Source organism: Labeo rohita, chromosome 7, assembly GCF_022985175.1.
Source record: "Labeo rohita strain BAU-BD-2019 chromosome 7, IGBB_LRoh.1.0, whole genome shotgun sequence".
NCBI classification, from domain to species: domain Eukaryota; kingdom Metazoa; phylum Chordata; class Actinopteri; order Cypriniformes; family Cyprinidae; genus Labeo; species Labeo rohita.
In genome coordinates this window covers 4,882,934-4,907,674 of record NC_066875.1, presented here as the reverse complement: position 1 = coordinate 4,907,674, position 24,741 = coordinate 4,882,934, and the positions used below count along the sequence as shown (strand labels likewise).

At 33.7% G+C, this 24,741-nt stretch overlaps 1 protein-coding gene across 4 annotated transcripts in view; it reads right to left on the bottom strand.

The window, feature by feature from the left end:
• kcnip4a (potassium voltage-gated channel interacting protein 4a) overlaps positions 1 to 23,319 on the bottom strand; it is a 240,063-nt gene extending 216,744 nt beyond the window's left edge. The window contains exons 1-2 of one of the 4 annotated variants that reach the window (XM_051115599.1): positions 1,208 to 1,334; positions 614 to 779 (exon numbers count right to left, since the gene is read on the bottom strand). In XM_051115599.1, coding sequence (XP_050971556.1) covers positions 614 to 752 — 139 coding nt within the window. In that variant the 5' untranslated portion in view covers positions 753 to 779; positions 1,208 to 1,334. Of the gene's footprint in view, positions 1 to 613; positions 780 to 1,207; positions 1,335 to 23,086 lie in introns of those variants that run through there. The other 3 variants (XM_051115603.1, XM_051115605.1, XM_051115607.1) reach the window with 3 other exon arrangements.
• Positions 23,320 to 24,741: the final 1,422 nt, after the last annotated feature.

The window sequence follows — 24,741 nt, the reverse complement described above, 5'->3', positions numbered from 1 at the left end:
CTTTTGCATTGATAAAAAAGGATAGTTTTTGGTTTGTATATGCTGTCAATTATAGTACTTGGAAAGAAATTTGGAACTGGCAAAAAATTGTATCAGCAGGTCAAAAAAAAAAAAAAAAAAAAAAAGGAATTGGCCAAGAAAATTGCAATTGGTCCATCTCTACAACACAGGTTTGAAATGATTACAGAATTTTCATTTTTGGATGAACTAGCCCTTTAAAATACACTTTAAATGCAAACATACTCTGTGTAAAATCATGGAAATTACAGACTTTTTTGCATTTAAGTAATTCATTGTAAAGTAAAGTACAGTACAGTAAAAATCCATTACATTCTTAAAGATTTCAAAAGAATTTTTTTTTTCCATAGCAATTTGTTTTGGTTCCTCAAATAAACTTTCAGGGATCAGATCTTAAAAGAACATTTTTATACTTTTCAAATATTAATAACCTTTTGAGCAATGAAAAGACTTCATGGATGTTAAAGGTTCTTTGCGAAACCTAGCGTAGTTCCATCAGTCTCTTGCAAAGTCAGAATTGGACTAAAATATGGACTAAAATCTTCATTTAGGGTGGTGTTACAGCGATGCCCACTTATCTCGAACAGGGATTTACCTTTTTTGTTGGGGGAAGCCCAGGAGATGATTCGCCTGACCAGACAGCAGTTGAGCAGCACTTTCTTGGAAAAGCCATGATCCTTACGAAACTGAGTCAGGTCTTCGTCCCACTGGGCCCTCTTCACTGGAGCGGACATGATCACACTATTCAAATCCAGTAGCCGCTGTAAAAACAACGTACTTTCAATTCTACATAGATTCTAAGAGTCAGGATTAATTTAGATTTTCTGTTTCCCAAGTGGGTTGAGAGGCTAAATAAAATATGACCGTTCGGTCATTAAAACTTCTGCACTAATAACTAATCTAACACGCTTCTCAACAACAAAACAATTGTTTGTCTATATATAGTTCCTCGACTAAGAGTTCATAATATGCCAGAAAAGGCATACATAGACCCTCCCATGTAACAGCAACTAGTGTGAGTTTAGCAACAGATGAATTTATCATCTACACATTGAAAAACACATCAAACTACACAAGAGAAATAGCTCCCGCTCTAGTTTAAGACTACATAGTTAATTTTTATTTTAGGCAGCATTAGTAAACCCGCAAAAGAGTCTTGCACTCTCCTCCAGCAAGAGTATTGCCTTACCTTGTGGTCTTAGAAGAGCTGCTGAACCTTCGGCGGCTTCACAGCAACACAAAGATGCTCAGGTTTCACGCTACTGAGCGCTTTCTCTTATTTCGCGTGAGAAAAGAGGAGGGGGGACGAGAGATACTCCCAGTGATCAGACTGTCTGCTGGTGGGCTCAAGCCTTTATCCGCCCCTATCTCTCACGAGGGGACAGTGAAACATCATCAGCATCTGCACCTGAGATCAGCCAATCAGAGAGCGGCATGATCATTCATGTCAATGATGGACATTTTACTCACAGGACCCAGGGCTGGACCCATGGGAAGTATACTTTTCTGTCGAGAAATACACACACACTTGTCATTCTCTGCCCTCTCTGGCACACAACCGCACGCAAACATAGAGCCAATAATGAAGTGTTGGCTCGCAGACAGATTCCCCTGCTGCTCAGTTGCCATATTTAGCAACATTTAGACCCCCCGCTCCACCTCCCATAAAATCACTCAGCGTGCAGCATATACACAAATCAACAGGGCCGACTATACTGAGAATACTTGCATGCTGTACACACCTGATTCTGTCAGCAAACATTTAATCTAAGATGCTATGGAATAATGATTATATGCATATCATTTTATGATCTTTAGTCCTCTTAAGTCTTTATAGTCTTAAGTCTTTGTAGTCTTTATAGGGTATGTAGCGCATTACTGATTTCAAATTACATGACAAAAATTGTAGCTAGTAACATAATCCATATATTATATATTTTAGGCAATATAATCAGATTACTTATGGATTACTTTTAGATTACTTTTGATCTAACACAGCTGTCACGTTGATAGAATAATACTGTATCATACAGATACAAAAGATTTTATTACATTCATTGTTATTAACAACATGAAGGGAATAATTTATTGCTATTGTGTGAATAATATGCAATTATGCAATCAATAAAAAGGTAACTGTAGTCTGATTATGAGTATTTTAAAAAGTAATATAATCTAATTCCAAATACTTAGTATTACTTATCCTGGTTACGTAATCCAGATTACATGTAATCAGTTACTACCCAACACTATAATATACTATTTAAATATGTAATATAATACTATAAATATAAATTTTGGTAACACAATATGGTTCTATATGTTAAGATTACTTGCTACAATAGTTAGCATACTTTTACAGCAGTTATTAAACTAGGTTTTCATGACACATACCTACTTGTGTCATGAAAACCTAGTTTAATAACTGCTGTAAAAGTATTAATTAATTAATTAAAATCTGAATGGCCAATATTTTTCACATTGTTGACAGTTATTAACACATCAGCTGAATTATCTGGACTTCAGGAAACCAGAATATTGACTTATTTATGATAATCAAATGAACTTGATTTCATGACACATAGCTATGAACTAAATAATAATAATAATAATAATTCCAAATAGCCAGTATTTTAAACATATAGTTTGTAGATTTTGATAACAAGTAATATGGTTCTTTGTGTTAACATTAGTTGGTATAATAGCTACAATAGCTAACATACATTTACACCATTTATTCATCTAGATTAATGTTAATATCTGCATATACTGATTTATTTTAACCTTTTAGTTATCTAATTTAACAGTAATGTATTATGAACAAGCATGAATTAGCAATTAAAAAACAAAAAAGGCTGACTGGGTAAGAAAAAAAAAAGATTTATTAAAAAAAAAAAGGCTTATAGTGGATTATAGTGGATTTTTAATAAACAAAAAAGACAAAATACTGTTTAAGGGTTAGTTCACCCAAAGAGAACACTGTGTCATTTACTCACCCTAAAGATTCATTGAAACAAACAGCTGATGCGGTTGACGGTAGCCATTGACTTCCATGGTATTTTTTCCATACTATGGAAGTCAATGGCTACCATCAACTGTTTGATTATTCACACTCTTTAACATATCTTCTTTTGTGCTCAACAGAAAAAAGAAACTCACAGAGATGTGAAACACCTTAAGAGTGAGTAAATGATGAATTTTCATTTTTGGGTGAACTATCCCTTTAAAAAAAAAAAAAAAAAAAATTTGGCACCACATATTTAACAATAATCCTGTATACTGTAAAATAGGCCATTTCTAACCAACTAAGCTGCATATTTTTTTCTCTACTCTAACTACTATCGAGGCTCACTTCCATTTATTTCAATTCAATTTTAGTCACTGTACACAGTAATGTGATCAGCTCATTCATTCTCATTTATGTCTTTGATAATGGCACACAAGAGCACAATCAATTGCATAATGTAGGCCATTATATACATGCATACAATTTTGTAACACATATTAGTTAACATAACTCATATTAACACATTAGCCGAATACTTTGGATTTCTGGAATTCCAAATTAACTATATTTTTACATAGCTGATGGCAGCATTTAGAGCATACAGTAATATTAGCTGGTGTGGATTTCAGTCCAGCTTTGCAATTTGTCCTCTGTACAAAATGACCTGAATTCACACAGGGAGGTTCATATTCACAGGTGCATTAAAAAGATTGATCTATCAGCCTGCGGAGAGAAATCCGGTAAGACAAAACAATCACAGCTCCAGAGCTTCATAACATCATTATCCTCCTGCTCTGCTGTTTCTATTTTGTGCTAATGTGACTGATTAATCACAGAGATTACTAACGACAAATACATAAAATGAACAAACATAACAAATACAATATAAGTCTGTGTTTGTGTTATGATGTATTTCTGACACCCTAGATATTTACCAAATAAAACCAACTAAATTTATGGCACGGTTCACAGATGACTTAAAATGAAAATGCAAGCTAACTGACACACCACTGCTCTTTAGTTAGAAACCCGTATTGATCACAAGATGAACCAGCCCTGAAATCAATAGAGACCACACAACCACATATCTGCTACTACAGATAAAGATTGAACTGAATTAAGTTTGATGGTAATGCATTTTTCCTATAAATGCATTTTGATTATATGATTTCAAAGAAACACTAAAACGATACCAGAGTCATTCCTTGTCAACTCAACAGAGGTCCCCGGCTCAAATACTTTAGATTTTGATATTTTTTCTGAAGAAAGATACATGTGTAGTGATGAAAGCCAAAATACTAAATGGCATTGATGAATATTTACTGAGTAATCCACTATTTTGTAAAGGGAGGTCAAAATGTCATTTTTACTTTAGATCCAGAGTCTAGTTACAGAGGGTAAAAATAACTTCAGAAAGATGGCAGCATCATTATCTCATTTTTACACATAGATTGGTAGTTCTTTTAGTAAAATCAGTTGACTTTAGCAATCTTTGTTGCATTATGTGCCAAAGGTGACCATTCAAAAATGGGGAAACAGCACTTTAAGCTTTTCTCCAAAGTACATGCCTGTAACTCAAGAAGTATTAAAGATATCTGAATGCCCTTTTAGAGAGTGGGTCTCAAAGGAAGACTCCACTTTTTTTTGAAAATAGGCTCATTGTCCAACTCCCCTAGAGTTAAACAGTTGAGGTTTACCGTTTTAAATCCATTTAGCCGATCTCCGGGTCTGGCGGTAGCACTTTTATCATAATTTAGCATAGATCATTGAATCAGCAGTGTTGGGGAAATTTACTTTTAAAAGTAATGCATTACAATTTTGCGTTACTCCCTGAAAAAGTAACTAATTACGTTACTTAGTTGCTTTTTTATGGAAAGTAATATGTTACGTTACTTTTGCGTTACTTTTTAAATCTGGGCAGGGCTTGCTTCTTTGTTTTTAATATAAAACAATTCTAATGTAAAAGCCCTTTTACACCAAAAGTGAAATGAATTCACTTTTGTGAAATGAAAGAAAAAAACATTTATGCAGGAGATCACTCTTCAGCTATAAAAAAACACAAATGTTAGTGCATCTAAAGTAATTTTTGCTTATTAGTATGGTTGAATTGCATCATCGAAATTCAGCAGCAAAGACACTGGTTAATAAAATGGGATTACATACATAAAGGATATTTGTTTTATTTAACATATTTAATTATTGCAAGGTTGCCTCATATTCTGAGTTTGCATTTCATTGTTTTTATCATTTTGAGGAATACTGAATCTGTTTTTTGTGAGTGAGATGAATTAAAGCATGTTCACATTTAGTCTAGAATACAGTAACATCATGTTTACTCCCAATTTCCTGACAGGAGACTTGTCAATCAAGAAATGGGGAAAAAAGTAACTAGCATTACTTATTTGAAAAAGTAACTCAGATATTTTCTTAAAAATTCAAAAGTAATGCGTTACTTTACTAGTTACTTGAAAAAAGTAATATTATTACGCAACTCGCGTTACTTATAATGCGTTACCCCCAACACTGTTGAATAGGATTAGACCAGGGGTCACCAGACCCGGTCCTGGAGGGCCGGTGTCCCTGCAGAGTTTAGCTCCAACCCTAATCTAACACACCTGAACCAGCTAATCAAGGTCTTACTAGGTATACTTGAAACTTCCAGGAAGGTGTGTTGAGGAAAGTTGGAGGTAAACTCTGCAGGACACCAGCCCTCCAGGAACAAGTTTGGTGACCCCTGGATAAGACAGATAACATCTCGCTCAAAAATGACCATATATAATGGCGATATGTTTCCTATTTAAAACTTGTCTCTTCTGTAGTTACATCGTGTACTAAGACAGCTGGAATATGAAAATGATATTACGCAGCACCTGAAAATGACCGACACTAAGTAGATACAGAGTTGCAGCCGGCAAAGTTGACGGTAATATCATTGAGCCTGCTGCACCCATGTTACGGCAGAAAAGTTCCTTAATTATTACAGCGAAATGAGAGTATAGTTCCTAGCCATATCGACCTAGAAAACTGCAACATTTTCTATTTTTCGTCCGTCTTTCTACACGATGTAACTACAGAAGAGACAAGTTTTAAATAGGAAAAATATTGAAACTCTTTAGTCATTTTTGAGCGAGATGCTAACGGTCTAATCGGATTCAAATTATCTATGCTAAGCTATGCTAAAACTCCTAGCGCCAGACCCTGAGATTGGCTGAGTGGATTCGAAAATGGTAAAACTCAACTGTTTAACTCCAGGGGAGTTGGAAAATGAGCCTATTTTCAAAAAAAAGTGGATTGTTCCTTTAACAAACTTTCCTTTTGGCATCTGTAATTTTAATGCCCTATGAGATTCGGTTCCAGAGATATTGAAATTTCAATATGGCTTCAGGAGTAAATCATTAAAATGCACACATTTTCAGTGGTCAAAAACCAAATGTGGGTCAGTTAAAAAAATATGATACTTATTTCCTTTTAAAGAGGAATGTCTGAAGAACAAACAACCTTGAAACTGGAGATGTATCTCATTTTCTCTTTCTGTCAAGACAACTGCATTGAACATACCTGAGTGCCATAAATATTCTTTATTTTTTCAAGGTTTGCATGCCTATAACTCAAGAAGTGTTAAAGATATTGCAATATGATTTTAGATTCTAGTTCTTCATAAACTTTTCTTTTGGAGTCTTAATTTTCAAGGCCCGACATCATTCAGTCCCATAAATATGGGGATCTCAATGAGGCTCCATGTCCAGATTGTTGAATGTTACACATTTTTACTGGTCGAAAACCAAGTGTTGGTCACTTTGTATGCAGCCAATGCTTATTTTATTTAACTCCCTTATTTTATTTAACGTCCCTTGCATATGGCTTTCTATCACAAAACACGTCTTAGAAAATTTACATCAATATATTGTTTTCTGTGAAAGAGTAAGCATGATCATTTTCACATCATTTTGAAGTAAATATTCTAGCCTACAAGAGTGATTACTCAAAAGCCTTGTTCAGGACTATTCAGTATGAGTTTTATGGCTTTATTTCAGCTACATTTATTTTCCTAAAACTTACTAACCACGCATAATCTTTTTTTTCTAAAAAATGCAAACATGTACATCCATCTCACTCACGTATTACTGTAGCACCGTTTATGCTGAATACAAAAACATATATATGTTGGCCAGTGGTATGTTATAATTAGCTGAAATAAGCACAAATGTCAGGCCATGTTAAAACATCTACAGTGCCCCAGAATCACCTCAGACCCCAGAGGGTTAAAGAACAATGTCTGAAGAAGAAATAATGTTGGAATTAGAATTGTATCTTGCTTCCCTCTATCAAAACAATTGCATTAACTTGACATTTTACCTACCTCTACAAAACAATGGAATACTCAGTAAATATTTATCAATGACATTTAATATTTTGTCTTTTATCACTATACATGTATATCTTTCTTCAGAAAAAAATACTAGCAAAATCAAAAATTTGACCCTGGGAAAATTAGTTGATTTGACACAGAATGACCCACCGAGTAATTCGAATTTTTTTTAAACTTATTTGCTCTCTGAGAAGCATTAAACAGTAAATGCCACATCAGAAGTGCCACCTTTGCAATTTAAATTTGGCATTACTGTACATATGACCTTCATGCAATGATGAACATCAGCCGGACAGAGTTGAAGGTTCCTGTGGATGTGTGAATGTGGAATCCAGGCTGCAGGATGTAGGTCACTACATGACTGACAACTGATGCTCACTGTAGTTATAGACTAAATGTGAACATGCATTTACTCATCTCACTTGAACAAAAACTGATTCAGTATTCCTCAAAATTTCTAAGGTGAGAGTTCTGAAAATTACGTGATCTAGGATCTTAAAACAGTGTGTGCAATCGTAAAGACTGTAAGTTCATCCCTCATAGCTTCATTTTCATCCACGTAAAATTGTATATGGCGTCTACCCTGATTAAGGTCTATGTGTTCATCCAAACCTGTCCATCACAACACAAGTGTATGTAAACAGCTGCATACCTCAATACTAGTACTATTCATCTCATGGCCAATTTAGTCCTCTATTTTAGTTTGTTTCTGTTATCTATACATTATTCTTCATTAAGGAGTGCACAGCTCGAGCCCTCCATGGACAGCAGGCCACATCTTTCCTCGTTAAGGAAAAAACATAATCACTCTTACTTGAGATAACAAGCGCTTTCTATAGAATCAGCTGTACAGTATTAGACTAAATCTGCATTAATCATATTTTTATCCAGTCAGCTACTGTTTATGTACTCAGATCACAAAGCGAAACTTGGAGCAGCGCAACGTATCTTCAAAAAGAGAGTTAATTAATCCAGCACTCACAGATTGCAAAATCCTGTGCCATTAAAACACAATAGATGGATTTAACTGAAAATTGGATACATTCCTTTCATCTGAAGGGACCTGTTTATCTGAAAATAAGAAGATAGCATCATTATGTCTGCATAAAAAAAATATCAGAACAAAAACTGACTTCATTTACAGACCTACAGTAATGTTCGTGTTAATGTTTTCATATTTCATATATATACACACACACATAATGCTGTTGTCTTAATATTATATGCGATTTATAAAGGGCATCTATAGTAAATTGAGCTTGTTTGATATTTTTAATCAAAAACAAAACAAAATGCTGATTAAAAATACGCAATTTCATTACTGAATGAATCCACATTTTTGTGTGAATCGAATGAACCAATGATTCAGTGACCCATTTATAAATGATTCAGTGACCCATTATCTTGCTTCATTCCTGAATGAATCAGCTGTTTGAAAGAATCATTTATAAATGACTCATTCATCAAGACAATACATTGCTGATTCCTACTGGCAGCTGTCATTTACATTTTTTCAATATTTATTGAAAAAAAAAAACATTAACACTTTATTTTTATTATTTATGCAATGAATTAAAGTTTTTCTTTCTTAAGCTAGATTTGCAATATCTGTTATGTCAATGGTTGTCTCATTTAACACAGTAATGAACACAATAAAGAACTTCTAAGCCAGTTTTTGTGAGCAATGTGTAATTAATTAATTGGCACATCATGTAATTTGTTAGGTTATATATATATACCGTACTAGTCAAAAGTTTTTGGACAGTAAGATTAATGTTTTTAAAAGAAGTCTCTTCTGCTCACCAAGCCTGCATTTATTTGATCCAAAGTACAGCAAAAGCAGTAATGTTTTAAAATATTTGTACTATTAAAAATAACTGCTTTCTATTTGTATATAGTTTAAAATGTCATTTATTCCTGTGATCAAAGCTAAATTTTCAGCATCATTATTCCAGTCTTCAGTGTCACATGATCCTTCAGAAATTATTCTAATATGCTGATTTGCATTTTTTTCCTGGATTCTTTGATGAAAAGAAAGATCCAAAGATCAGCATTTATCTGAAATAAAATGCTTTTGTAACATTATCATTCAAAAGCTCAGAGTTATTAATAATTATTATTATTCTTTTTATTTATTATTCTTTTATTTATTTATTTTATTTTTTGATTATAGAAATTAAAAATAATCACAAAAGTGATTATTAAAAATATTTATAATGTTACAATGTTATAATGTTAAGATTTCTATTTAAGATCAATGCTGTTCTTCTGAACTGAAAAAAATAAATCTACTCAGCTGTTTTCAACATAATAATTTTTTTTTTTTTTTTTTGAGCAGCAAATCAGAATATTAGAATGACTTCTCAAGAATCATGTGACTGGAGTAACAATGCTAAAAATCCAGCTTTGAAATCACAGAAATAAATTACATCTTAAAATATATTCAAATAGAAAACAGTTATTTTAATTAGTAAAAATATTTCAAAATTTTACTGTTTTGCTGTAGTTTGGACCAAATAAATGTAGGCTTGGTGAGCAGAAGAGACTTCTTTAAAAAAAAAACATTAAAAATTTTACTGTTCAAAAACTTTTGACAGGTAGTGTATATCCACACCCATATATTCATGTTGTGGCTTTTCATATTATTTATGTAGTTGAATCTCAAGCACAGAGTATGCACAGCTTTGCCCTAATTTCCTGAAGTCTCATAACTCATTATGGCTGTGAATTACTGGAGGTCTCTAGTCCCTCCTCTATCACCCTTTCAAAGTCACTGTGCTTGTGAGTCTGACAGTTGCTGTCTATGGACTCAGCAGGTCTAGACAGAGATCTGTGAACATCAGCTGAGCGCTGCGCGGGCATTAACAGCAACCATAATCCACTTCAAAATAGCAGCTAATAGACTCACAAGCCATTTAGTTTTAACCTGGTGTTATATTGTGGAGAAAATTAAGTCCAATATAGACTTACAGCGAGATAAACTTTGCATTAATGTGCTTCAAGGATGACAGATTTTTACAGGCTGAAACACAGAAACAAGCTAGCATTTAAACACTTCCATGTAAGAATCATAAACTTTTGTTGATCACAGCTTATTTTCTCCAATAGTCCTCAAGCCAGCAGATAATTCCTAATCAGGGTGATGCCAACTTATAAGTTTGCTTACAAAAACACATTATTGCAATGCTCTATATAGTGTTTACTATGTCTGGGGGTGCTAAAGCACAAAGGATGATCTCCATTAGCAGAAACAGTTGCTCACAGCGTGACTGCTGCTTGTTAGCAATACATTTCTTTTTTTTTTTTTTTTTTTGTGCTGGGTTACTACCATCCATTTTGCATTTTGTAATCTGCATCTGTATGCCCAAAATAATAGTTCACTTTTTCACCTAACAAATGGTAATCCGCACACATGCGTACATACACTCCGTCCAGGGGACCATGAATCGATGTGAGGGGATGTCCACATCAATTATTTAACTCATCTACCGAGTAACAAGAGATAACAAGCAACACACTGACAGTCAACCTCTTACAACAACCCAAAAAACACAGTTGGTGATGCCGATTTAGCCTCAAGTCAGACTGTGCAAGCATGCAAGGTAAATCAATACTCCTACAGGTACTCTTGAAATATGATGCTAAAAATATATTGACCAAACTGGCCCTCCTGTTCATTTACAAAGTATGATACAACAACAACTGTTCTAGAGAGATGCATACAAATCTAAATAGCTGTAAATCATTATTTAAGCTGTTTAGACACATTTTTTTTTCCTGTAACATCACCTTTAGGGTCTTCACATACATTTGTATAAATGTACTGGTTCTAACTACATGAGTTCAATTCAACCAACATTAATGATAATTCTAAAGGCATTTTTAATTTAGTTCATATTGATTTACAATCAATTTAGAATGTCAAAAGGAAAATCTGTTGACATTAATGAATGAACATAAACAAAATATCTTTAATTAATCGGTTGAGTGAATTATTCAATGACTCATTCATGAAAATGACTGCTGGATTCAGAAGCGAAGAGTATACTACTAATTATTTTTAGCTCATCTTTGTATGATAGTAAAAAAAAAGTCTGCTAGCACACGTTTCTGAATTTAGCAGCTTGTTTCATTCCTAAATGATTTACCCAAGTGAATCGGTTGAATAAAATATTCAGAGACTCATTAATATTAAAAAAAAGTTGCTACCTACAGCCATGATTATATTACGCTCCTTGACCACGCTGCTTTTTTTTAATTAAATGTTTTACATATACTGTTTATATGTGCCAAAAGTAATGGTACCATAATGGCAAACACTAGATCATAACACTGAATTTAATATAAAAAGTGCTTAATAACACAATTTAATTATTCACTTGTTAATTTTTTAGTAACAGAATTTTTAGTGAAGTATGATGATTGTTCCAACCTTACAGCCATGATAAAGTCCTGTATGTTTTATCATTCATGTTCAATTTGGACCTAGTTGTAAAATAGATAACATTTTGAATTCAAAAGCTACAAAAAGTATATGAAGAAAAATAGATATTTAATATATATTTAATACATTATATGTACATTTCTCACAATTTCTCCAACATTCACACTTATTTTTCTCAAGAAATGCATAAGTGCCATCATTTTGGTTCATTTATGACCAGTCTCATCATGTTTCACTGAAAACAGCAATAAATGCCACTGCAGTGTAGCTTTGCAATTCAGCCACTAGATGTCAGTGTTGTATATAAGTGTATTCTGAATCAGAATGAGCTTTATATTTCACTGATCCAATGAATACTTTACTGCTCTAAGAGGCCCAATAAAAATCCTACACCTGCTCCTACTTCATTATTCACATTTGTGGTAATTTATGCCAAAATGACTATCTGGCACTTCATGTGATTACAGATAGGGAAGGTAAACTCCTCCTAGAAGAGAACAGAGTTAATAGTTGCATTGCCTTGGTTTTGAAAAGGAATAAAGCAATTCTGCATAAAATTATCTGTGCACATTGATATAAATGTGATGTGTTTTTACAGAGTGTGATAAAAATATTAATAGTATCTAATTGCAATATTTTTACTTTACATAGAAAGCATAAAACTCTTCAGGATTATAAAACTTCCTTTATATAATAACTCATGCTACTTAAGCACACAATGTCTAATCTTGCGGATTGAGGGCACGCATGTTCTGAGCGTGACGGAGAAAGAAAACTTTAGTGATGCTTTAATATATTCAGATGATAAGAGAGTTGCATCAGTGACTGCGTTTGATCTGTGACGAATCTGTTTGCACGCCTGTCTTTAGATTCTGTCATATCTTTGATCTTACAATAGTCAGTTATGAATTATATAATCCGAAAACTGTGGCCGGTGAGAATGACAGATGCAAAGGCATCAAAACTTGCAATGAAACATAGTTTATGATCAGTATCTTAGGATGATATTGATACGATGATCAGAGGCAGTTAAAGTGCTGATGACTATGTGAAATCTACACTCTTAAAGGGACAGTTTGCCCAGAAATGAAAATTCTGCCATTGTTTCAAACCTGCAGAACACTAAAGAAGATATTTTAAAGAATGTTGGTTACTAAACAGTTGACGGTACCCATTGACTTCCATAGTATTTTTTTTTTGTTGTTGTTCATTCTATGTAAGTCATACCTTTAAACAGAAGTTTAAAATGTTCTTCACACTAGGAAAATAAAAGATTCTTTAAGAAACGGATCACTGAAAGTTTGTGGGGGAACCAAGAATGGTTCTTCTATTGCATAACTTTAGACCACATGTGATGAGGGAACGAATTCCAGGTCAAATTCCCAAAGAAAAGGCAAGTAATGACACCAAGACCAATCCTAAACAATAACCTTCATGGCAGCTTAAACATTCACTCAAACCACAGCGGACGGATGCTGAAGTGTGCGTTTTAGGAGCCGCTCTCTATCTACGCCCCACTCGCTGGCATGACACCTGAGTAAGCAAAGACACTGTGAATATGTGGCATAAACAAGCCTGGAGGGCGCTTCTAAACATGAAAGTGTGTCCGTTCTCCTTTTGGCCCTGGGCGTTCATAAACAAACGCCTTCTGTTCGCTCTTCCCAGTGAGTTTATTTCTGACGCGGGCTCTCTCCCCTCTGCCGCTCACGCCTGGCCCCGCTCCGACGGCAGGCGGCCATCCTGGCAGCTGCTTACCGCTCGAGCTCCCAACGGGAAAAACAGAAATTGGCTCCACTGCAAACAAAACCTGGTGGAAAAAGCCCAAGAGACGGACGGGAAGTGCTCGTGGCAATTAATCCTTGGTTTTCCAAGAGTGTGAAGTGGATGAATATTTTGGGGCTCAAAGATGCAGAAATGTGTTTAAGGTGGCAATTCCAAGATTTTCAAGAACTCCAGGATTTGGAGGTTGACCAGTGTAATTTTAACATCATTAAGATGCTTCTTTATTTTTTTTTACTTATTTTTTGGGGCTTTTATGCCCCAAATAGGACAGTAGAGAGATGACAGGAACGAGCTGGGAGGAGAGATGGGATCGGCAAAGGACCTCAGGGGGAATCGAACTCGGGTCACTGTGAGCACACGCGCTATATGTCGACACACTAACAACACGGCTATTGGCGCCGATCATTAAGATGCTTCTTATTAAAGAATAGTTCCCCAAAAAAGAAAATTTGCTGAATATTTACTCACCTTCAGGCCATCCAAGATATACAGTAGTCAACATTAGAAGAAGATCAAAAAAGTTCATTAAAGTTGTCCCAAGACAAGAAAGGGCATTGTTTTGGTTTTAGGACAACTTTAATGAAAGGTTTTGATCCACTTTAAATGTTGTAGATTGTGTCCTTCATCAGAATTGGAATAGCATTCCATCACTTGCTCACCAATGGATTCTCTGCAGTGAATGGGTGCCGTCAGAATAAGAGTCCAAAAAGCTGATAAAAACATCACAATAATCCATAAGTAATCCACACCACTCAAGTCCATCAATTAATGACTTGTAAATCGAAAAGCTGCTTGTTTGTAAGAAACAAATCCATCATTAAGGTGTTTTAACTTTAAACCATTGCTTCTGGCCCAAATGCATCTCCAAAATCCATTATCCATATTGCTTTCTTCAGAGAAAAATGAGCCTTGTCTGATTATATATATTATATATATATACATATAAAGATTTTGCAGTCCTTTCTGAGAGTTGTCATGACTGAAATATACAGGAAGAGTTCAGATGCAAAAGCCTCTAAATCCATCTGACATATTTCTTTAAAATTAACATTTCTTTCTGGCTACTTTGTATAGGTTTCTATGTAAGTACTGGTATTTCTGATGGAAAATTTAGCGAGTTTGAAGTAAAAGTATTTGATGGACGTATAATATGTGTCAGGAGCATTCACTCAGTATCATTATCTCATTTTTGACAGAGATGGCTTTTAGCTGGTTTTATAAGAAATATGCTATTTATGTACAAAATATTTGTATTTATATATAATGTAAATTATATTAAAATTATAATGAATACATATACTTGTAAATATTTCTTGAATATATACATGAATGTGTTTGTATTTATATATACATAATTACACACATTACACATACATATATTCGGCAAACTTAAACTTTTATTTGGTAATCACGATTAATCTTTTTCTTAGTCTGAAAAGTCTGAATCAAGACAAATCTGCACAGATCAAGCACTGCTTACAAGCCAAAACTGTCCCCAAGGGTTGTAAATGAACATGTGGGAGAATTTTGATGCGACTTTTTCACTGGATGAAGCAGTATTATGGATAATGGAAGTGACAGTTTAAAGTTAAAATGCCTTTTGTTTCTTAGAAAACAAGCAGCTTTTCGATTCACAAGTCATTAATTGATGGACTGGAGTGGTGTGGATTACTTGTGGATTATTGTGATGTTTTTATCAGCTGTTTGGACTCTCATTCTGACAGCACCCATTCACTGCAGAGGATCCATTGGTGAGCAAGTGATGTAATGCTTAAGTTTTTTTTTTTTTTCCTTCTTATTTTAGTACTTATCTGCACTGATTTTGGAACAAAATTGTGACTGCTACACTCATATTGGCACATTTTTAATCTGGCTACAACTCACTTTTTGAGTAAAAAATATGATTCAGAAATGAATTAACTGTGAAACTGATGTATATACCTATCTGTGTGTGCACTCTGCAGACATCCAAACATCGATCTGAATTTCAGACACATCAGCGCCAACTTCCAAAGCAGATCCACCTCCAGCACATGACAGATTCAGGGCAAAGTATATTCATCACCACTACAGATTACTTCACTGGAGACAGTCCAGCAAGCAGAACACAACGCTCCCTATGTGGTCACCATCTCCATCCAAGAAGAAAAGCTTTGCAACCAAACTTTGTGCAATAGAATGAATAAATTATTAGACTACTTACTGAACACTAATTGCATAAATAATTTGTCTCCGTAAGAGCCAATACCTTTGTTAAGTGGTAAATAAGCATCTTTGAAAAAGGAGGAATTTATTAAAGGGTTAGTCTGTCATTAACTTCTCACTCTCATGTCGTTCAAAACTTGTAAGACCTTCGTTCATCTTCAGGACACAAATTAAGATATTTTTGATGAAATCTGAGATTCAGGGTCTGAGATTCCTGACCATGCATAGACAGCAATGCAACTGACACGTTCAAGGCTCAGAAAGGTAGTAAGGACATCGTTAAAATAGTCCATCTGACATCAGTGGTTCAACCTTAATTTTATGAAGCTATGAGAACACTTTGTGTGTACAAAGAAAATAAAATAATGACCTTGTCTTCTCCACCGTGCATTCATGAAAGTACCACAATGCATGCATGGGGTGTGTCGTCACTAAAACTGTCCTAAAGATTTTATGCAACTCAGCATGGTGCCTCAGTGCATTTACATTTACATTTATTCATTTAGCAGATGCTTTTATCAAAGCAACTTACAAATGAGGAATGCAACAAGCGATTCATCATAAAGAGGCAATGAACACAAGAAGTGCTAGTAATACAAAGTCCAATGCAAGACATCATTTTGAACATTACAAGCTAGAATAGAAATGTAAGAAATAGTGAAAAAAATAGAGGAAGATTTTTTTCTTAAGCAGCAGCATGCTTACCTTGCAAACTTATGTAAAAATATGGCAAGAATGCTTTATTATGTTAATCCCTGTGCTTAAAACAGACCAGAATTAGTCTTGAATAAGCATGAGGCTGATATATTAATGCCAGACAGAATATTAACCTCATTCCTGTTCCAGCTCTAATAACTACACACCTCTGGATGACAGAAGATAGAATTAGAACCAAGAATACATCCAGACAAGCAGTGTAGATGCCCTTAAATTGCTTTAGTTAATGAAATGCATGTAGAAATAAACATTTCTATCATTACTGGACTTTTTCCCCCTGACAGTTTCTTCTTTTTTGATGTGCTCATGCACGCTTTACACAACCAATCACCAACTAGAGCAATTAAAAGATCATTATCCCCCATAACTGCGGTTACATTTTTTTGGCTCCCACTTGCTGCTTTCTCTTTCTTGCACTCTTTTGTAATTTCATTGATGCTAATGCATACTCTAATCTGGGGTGATTTTTCAATCTAGTCACACAAAAAGGTGAAAAGCTTCAGTCTTGTACTGCGCACCTGCATTAACATTTATTTTATGGGGAATATGTAAAAGTATGGAAATATAATGCTGATTATGAACTGCAGGCTGGCAATGTTAAGCCTTTAAAATAAAGACTTTCACAAGTAATACTGCAAAGTCCACCTGGCAAGTCCTTGGTTCCACCCACTGATTATGCAACAAAAGTGCAACGACAAAAAGAAAAAGACACTGAGAAAAGGACATTCAAAAGCCAAAACGTCTACAGAGGCTGGTGGTCCAAGCTGACAATGTGTGAAATAATACATACTGTATATAAAGGATTTAAAGGCATTAATGACACAAGGTCACCAGCGGATCAAAATATCTTCAGTAATGTTAAAGCAAACACATCTTTTGAGTCATTCACCAAGTGCACACCAAACAAGCGCAGTGTGTGGACCTTCTGAAAATGATAAAGCACAAAATTACAGTCAATTTACAAACCTTTCAAACATTTGGAAACAAGTGTCTGCTCATTATACGTTTTAGGCAGAATGCCAAATGTACAATACTATTCCTTCATCTACTGGTCGGGATTTTAAATATTCAACATGCTCAGCTCAGCAGACTCACACTCTTCTATATGGAAATATGTACTTAAAGGTTCAAACCAATAACGGTTACATTTTCAACTCAGTGACCAGCGTTTCCAAAGTGTGGGTTTGAGAAATAAGTAACTTGCAAAGTAAAACTGTCGCCTACCTAATGTTGGCACACGCTGTCTGCTTATTTGTGCCAATTTGCTTTCTCTGCATGACCAGTGAGAAAACTTAAAGTACTAGTTCACCTAAAAATGAAAATTGCTGAACATTTACTCACCCTCAGGCCATCTGAGATGGAGATGAGTTTGTTTGTTCATTAGAACAGATTTGGAAAATTTAGCATGGCATCATGGGTGCCGTCATAATGACAGTCTGAACAGCTGATAAAAACATCTCAATAATCCACAAGTAATCCACACCACTTCTCCCTGAGAAGCCAAAAGCTCTGTTTTTGTAAGAAACAAATCCATCATTAAGGCATTTTAACTTTAATCTATAATCCATAATAACTAGGGGTGCAACGGTACACAGATGTCACGGTTCGGTACGTACCTCGGTTCGAGGGTCATGGTTCGATATGATTTCAGTAGAACAGAAAAAAAAAAAATAAATTTACTATGCTTTATTTTTAAACAGACAGTAGTACAAATTACAATTTTTTCCACCTACATGTGAAAATACTAAATATTATATCAAATTAATGTCATATATAGGCTATAAAATCTGCAGTACATATATACATACAAGGAATAAATACTTGAAATATATTTAACTTAGTTGACTGATAGGAAAAAAAAAAAAAAACTGTGCGACACATGACATAGCCTATATTTGCTGAGCTTCATTTCAGTTTTGCGACAGAAAGAAAACTCAAATGGCAGAAAGCGATATTCTGTTTTTTTTGTTTGTTTGTTTGTTTAAGTTTATTTTGCTGGTATGAGGAAAGTTGAAGTAATCGCGCCGGCGCACACAAACACAAAACATATCGGTTCCAGGCCTCTAGAGCAGTACTTTATCAAAATAAAACACAGTGAACCAAACATGAGCATACCCAAATTTGAATGTTATGTTTGTCCCAAAAAAAGAACTTTTGAATAATCTTTATGCAGTTCTTTTCCACTAGTAATCCACTGATAATCTTCACTTTATTCACATTTATAATCTAAAAAACTTGCGACATCGCATTATGCCAGGTTTGAAATCATTGAGGGCATTCAAAAATGTAGGATAATGAGATGTCAAAAATATGGTGTAAAAATAGCTTATGTTTCAGTCTGTTCCTCACATGACAATATCATGTGGCTTCAGAAGACTAAAACATAAAGTGCAGTTGTATGAACCACCTTTATGGTTCATTTATGATTTTTTTTGACAGATGGTGTCTCTATGAACTGTTGCCATATGGAAAAGAGCAGTTTGAAGATTCTTCAAAAATTCCTTTTGTGTTCCACAGAAAAACATAAAAGTGAGTCATTTTGAGAATTTTCAATTTTGAACAATGTTCAGTTTTAAAGGAGAAGTCCACTTCCAAAACAAACATTCACATATAATGTATTCACCCCCTTGTCATCCAAGATGTTCATGTCTTTCTTTCTTCAGTCGTAAAGAAAATATGCTTTTTGGGGAAAACATTTCTGCAATTTTTTTCCATATAATGGACTGATATGGTGCTCGGATTTCCAAAAGGCAGTTTAAATGTCGCTTTAAACAATCCCAAATGTGGTTGTAAACGATCCCAGCCGAGGAAGAAGAGTCTTATCTAGAGAAACAATCGGTTATTTTCATTAAAAGAATACAATTTAAATACTTTTTAATCGCAAATGCTGGTCTTGCCTTGCTCTCAATGAACTCTGTGTATTCTGCCTCAAGACAGACTGTATTTCTCCCTCAACTTCAAAAATCATCCTACATCGCTGCAGAAGTATCGACCCACTCTTTGCAAAATGAACATGCAAAAAAGATCAAACACCCTTAACAAAAAAGTTAAAACAGAAGTTGAGGGAGAACATGAGATGGGAGTTTTTCAACATACCCTAACTTTCATAAACCGGAACAAAAACAGTCGAGGCAGAGTAAGACAAGACGAGCGTTTGACATTAAAAAGTATATAAATTGTATTATTTTTATTAAAATAGCCAATCGTTACGCTAGATAAGACCCTTCTTTCTTGGCTGGGACTGTTTACAAATGCATTTGGGATCAATTGAAGCCACATTTAAACTGCATTTTGAAAGTTCAAAATCGGGGCACCATATCAGTCCATTATATGGAGAAAAATGATGAAATGTTTTCCTTAAAAAACAATTTCTTTACGACTGAAGAAAGAAAGACATGAACATCTTGGATGTCAAGGGGGTGAGTACATTATATGTGAATCTTTGTTTTGGAAGTGGACTTCTCCTTTAAAGCTCATTCCCACAATCACTACAGGTGTCTTTATTTACTCTAATCAACTAATTCACTCTTCAAACGGCAATATCTAATGATGTAGCAAGAAACATGTGAAATTTTGTTTATAGTCATTTTATCTAAATGCTACAACATTCGGAATTATATAGATAAGATCATTTGATGTCATCAGAAAATGTGTCACGTTCATTTTTTATATCCCTCATCCTCATTAACCTTTGCCTAATGCCTGTATTAATTGTGTCTCGTCTCACAAGATGAATCAGTACCAGCTGTAAGAATTTCAACCCTGTTGAAGACAAGTTGAAATGGCATTACCCTTGAAAGCACTCAAAGAAAGCACAACACTTCTCTAATGGCTATAAACCTGTCTGAATGTGGGATTTGGAAGTGTGAATGTTAAGATCCATTTAGAAGAGCCAACGCATTAATGTCATTGCAGATTCAAGGTTTAAAGACGTCTACATCATCGCCCTTGCAAAGAAAATGCTAATTACTCACATTGTCTGTGTTGAGACTAACACCCTCTATAACAAATTGTTATGAAGTAGATGAGTAAATGGAAGCAATTGTGTTGTGTGCTGAATAAAAATGTATTCCTTTCAATTTAAACAAGCTTTAGGTTCTTTATCATTTACTACAGAACACAGACTCTTAGCAGGACATAAAATAAACTAATGCACAATAAACCATTAGTACAATTTGCAGAGAAAACATCACATGCATATAATGCAGAGAAATCAGTGATCTGTGAGAGCATATTACCCTTTATACTGCTCAAGATAATAGGAAATTAACTATTTACCACAGTCTTCAATGCACTTGAGGTACACACAGCATTAACATGATCACCAGCAACATCATACAGCGCATTTTATTGCTTCTTATTGTAATAACTGCTGTGTGTGCACAATAAAGTCACATTACGAAATGCCACAACAGGAGTCAACTATAATGATATTGTAATTTTATATAATTTAATTAACCTTTAACATTATTTACTGCCAGATAAATGAGACGCTGGACCACAAAACCTTACGTAGGATGGGTATATTTGTAGCAATAGCCAAAAATACACTGCATGGGTCAAAATTATCAATTTTTCTTTTATGCCAAAAATCGTTGGATATTATGTAAAGACCATGATCCATAAAGATATTTTGTAAATTTCCTACCGTAAATATATCAAAAATTAATTTTTGATTAGTAATATGCATTGCTAAGAGCTTAATTTGGAGAAGTTTAAAGATGATTTTCTCAATATTTAGATTTTTTTTTGCACCCTCAGATCACAGATATTCAAACAGTTGTATCTCGGACAAATATTGTCCTATCCTAACAAACCACACATCAGTTTAAAGCTTATTTATTCAGGTTTTATTTAGACTGTATAAATGTATAAATCTCAATTTCACCAAAAAAAAAGACCTTTATGACTCTTTTTGTGGTCCAGGGTCACAAATGATTTTGCACTTAGCTGTAATATTTTTTGTAAGGATCAGTGCTGGGTAGTAACTTATTACATGCAATTACGTAATCAGATTCATTTAATTTTATTGCATTTTGAAATACTCATTATGAAACTACAGTTACTTTTTATTGATTACAAGATCACATATCATTTACACAATCCCAACTCCCTCACTTCTCTTTTTCACGTTTTAAATTTCCCTCTCATAAATAGCCTACTGGTAATTTACATTCAGAAAGTCTTCCAGTTTTGTTAATATTCACACAAAAAGTTTTTACTTTGATCGTTGTTATTTTTAAATGATTTATTTTAATTTGACATTTTTTTATGATTTAATTATTAGCTTTTCATTAAATTCACAACAAGCTAGTTTAAGAAACCTGGACGTAATGTAATGTTTAATGCACTTCATGTTGTTTATAACAACAAATAGTTTTTTTTTTTTTTTAATATCAATATAGCACACGATTTTTGTATTTAAATCAATGTGATAAATCATTTAGGTTGAAAATAATCTAAAAGTGATCAAAAAGTAGTCGTATATAAAAGTAGAGTGTATTACCGAAAATGTGTAATGTATTGACTACAATTTTTGTCATGTGATTTGGAATCAGTAACAGACTAGTTTGTAAGTAATCTTCCCAGCACTGTAAATTATATATGTGACCCTGGACCACAAAACCAGTAGCACTGGTATATTTGTAGCCAAAAATAGCCAAAAATACATTGCATGGGTCAAAATGATCAATTTTTCTTTTATGCCAAAAATCATTAGGATATTAAGTAAAGATCATGTTCCATGAAGATATTTTGTAAATTTCCTACCGTAAATACATCAGTTTTTTTTAGTAAGTATGCATTGCTAAGAGCTTCATTTGGACAACTTTAAAGATTTTCTCAGTATTTCAATTTTTTTTTCAATTTTCAAATAGTTGTATCTCGGCTAAATATTGTCCAAACATACCATACATTAATGGAAGATAATGTATAAATCTCAGTTTCAATAAAATTGACCTTTATGACTGGTTTTGTGGTCCAGTGTCGCACATAGTCGCTTTTCAGAACTACTGTTAGTAGCACAAACTGACTTGATATAAAGCATTTAATGCTATGTTTTAAATAAATTTTGTGGCAAAGCCTGGAAGGTGCTATAAATATTGAGAGCTGGTAGTTTGGTAGAGGACGAGCGAGTTTTTTATACATGTATAATGGTCAAGGATTGTGTCCGCAGGCAGTGAGTTTCATCCCACCTGCTTGGCTCCTTCTAGTCGTGCATTTTATAAAAAGCCACTGAAACACAATCTAAAAAAGTCGACAGTGAACAAACCGTGATGTTTAAAAACACAACAGCGTGTGTCAGTGCATCTAGGCACTCTACAAACTATTACACACATGTGGAAGTCCGACTAATCTTAAACATGATTGATACAGATTTTCATCTATGCAGATGCAGATGCCATGAAAATAATTACAATCTACCGGCCAAAGTAACAGGTAGCCTAAATTTTCCAACTATAAGTCTTTGTGCAGCTGAAATAAAACCCCTCTTATTCAAAGAACGGCAAAAGTACAAACATGACCGTCGGCTTGTCAAACTTACATGCGAGAGACATGCATGAGGAAACGTGAAGGTGCGCGCCGCAAGAGATAATAATCATGCACCTTTGGTCCTACCACTCGATGAACTTGACGTGTCCACTCGGGCTGAGATGCTGTCGAGTTTCTTCTCCATTGTAAGAATAGTGTTTGTTTCCAGTTTTCTGTCCGTGTGTTATGGGGGCAGATTGTGACTGTTGCGCTTCAGCGTTCGGCAACTTCAGCTGATGCCGCCTGATGCAGTCGAGGATGCGCGTCACAGCTCAGGCGCGCTCTCGCTGTCAGTGTTCATTTCATATGGGCCTTTGTAAGGGATAGTTTAAAACGGAAATATTTATTTTTAAATAGCTTTTTATGCTAAAAGTAGAAAAACCTATATAAAAATGGCAACACTTTACAATAAGGTGTCACTTGTTAACACTGGTTAATGTATTAACTAACACAAACGAACAATGAACAATACATTTATTAAATTATTTGTTAATGTTAGTTAATAAAAATACAGTCGTTCACTGATCATGCTAGATCACAGTGCATTAACTACTGTTAACAAACACAACTTGTGATTCTAACAATGCATTAGTAAATGCTGAAATTAACTAAGATTAATAAACGCTATAGAAGTATTGTTCATTCTTACTACACTAATGTAGTTAACTAATGTTAATTAACGAACCGTATTGTAAAGTGTTACCATTAAAGTCATTCTAAATTATTTAATAATATTATTTAATATATATAATTTACTACTATATATATATATATATATATATATATATATATATATAATATCATTTATATTATTTTATATATTTAATATAATATTAAGTATATTATATTAAATATTTTATATATTATAATATGCATAAAAATAAAATAAATAAAATTTGAATCAAACAGAAAAAATAGAGTTGATATTATTTAATATATTTAATATTATATTAAATATTATGTAAATATTAATATTATATTAAATATTTTATATATTATAATATACATAAAACTAAAATAAATAAAATTAGCATCAAACAGAAAAGAATAGAGTTGATATTATTTAATATATTCAATATAATATTAAATATTATGTAAATATTATTTTATATATATATATATATATATATATATATTATATTATATTAAATATTTTACATATGAAATTGCATATCTAAATTGCAATTTAATCAATTGCTAGTCCATAGTTATACACAGCTGCACCCAAAAATATTTGAACTCTTAAGCAACTCTTTTATAAATTTAATAAATGCATGTTTGTAATATAATTTATTTTTAAATATATTTAGTATGCTATAATATATAACTATATTGCAATTTAATATATTAGTTTAATGCAGTTGTGCCCAAAAGTATTTGATCTCTTAAGCAACTCTTAAAAATGTACTGTATTTATAAAATGTACTGTCACTGCATTAAAAACAAGTCTTTCCTGGAACAGTCCAGACAATGAGATTTGACCAAATATATTGATGACTCATTCTGCCCTGCACATGCTTTTGTCTAACTCCTGTGGGGTTTCTGCAAAGGACACCTGCGTGAACTTAAAGGGAACTGATTTCACACATTTAGTAAAATCACCTTTGGATCAGTCCATTAAAAATATTTCAAAAGTATAAAGTTGAGAAAATGTTAGCATCACTATTT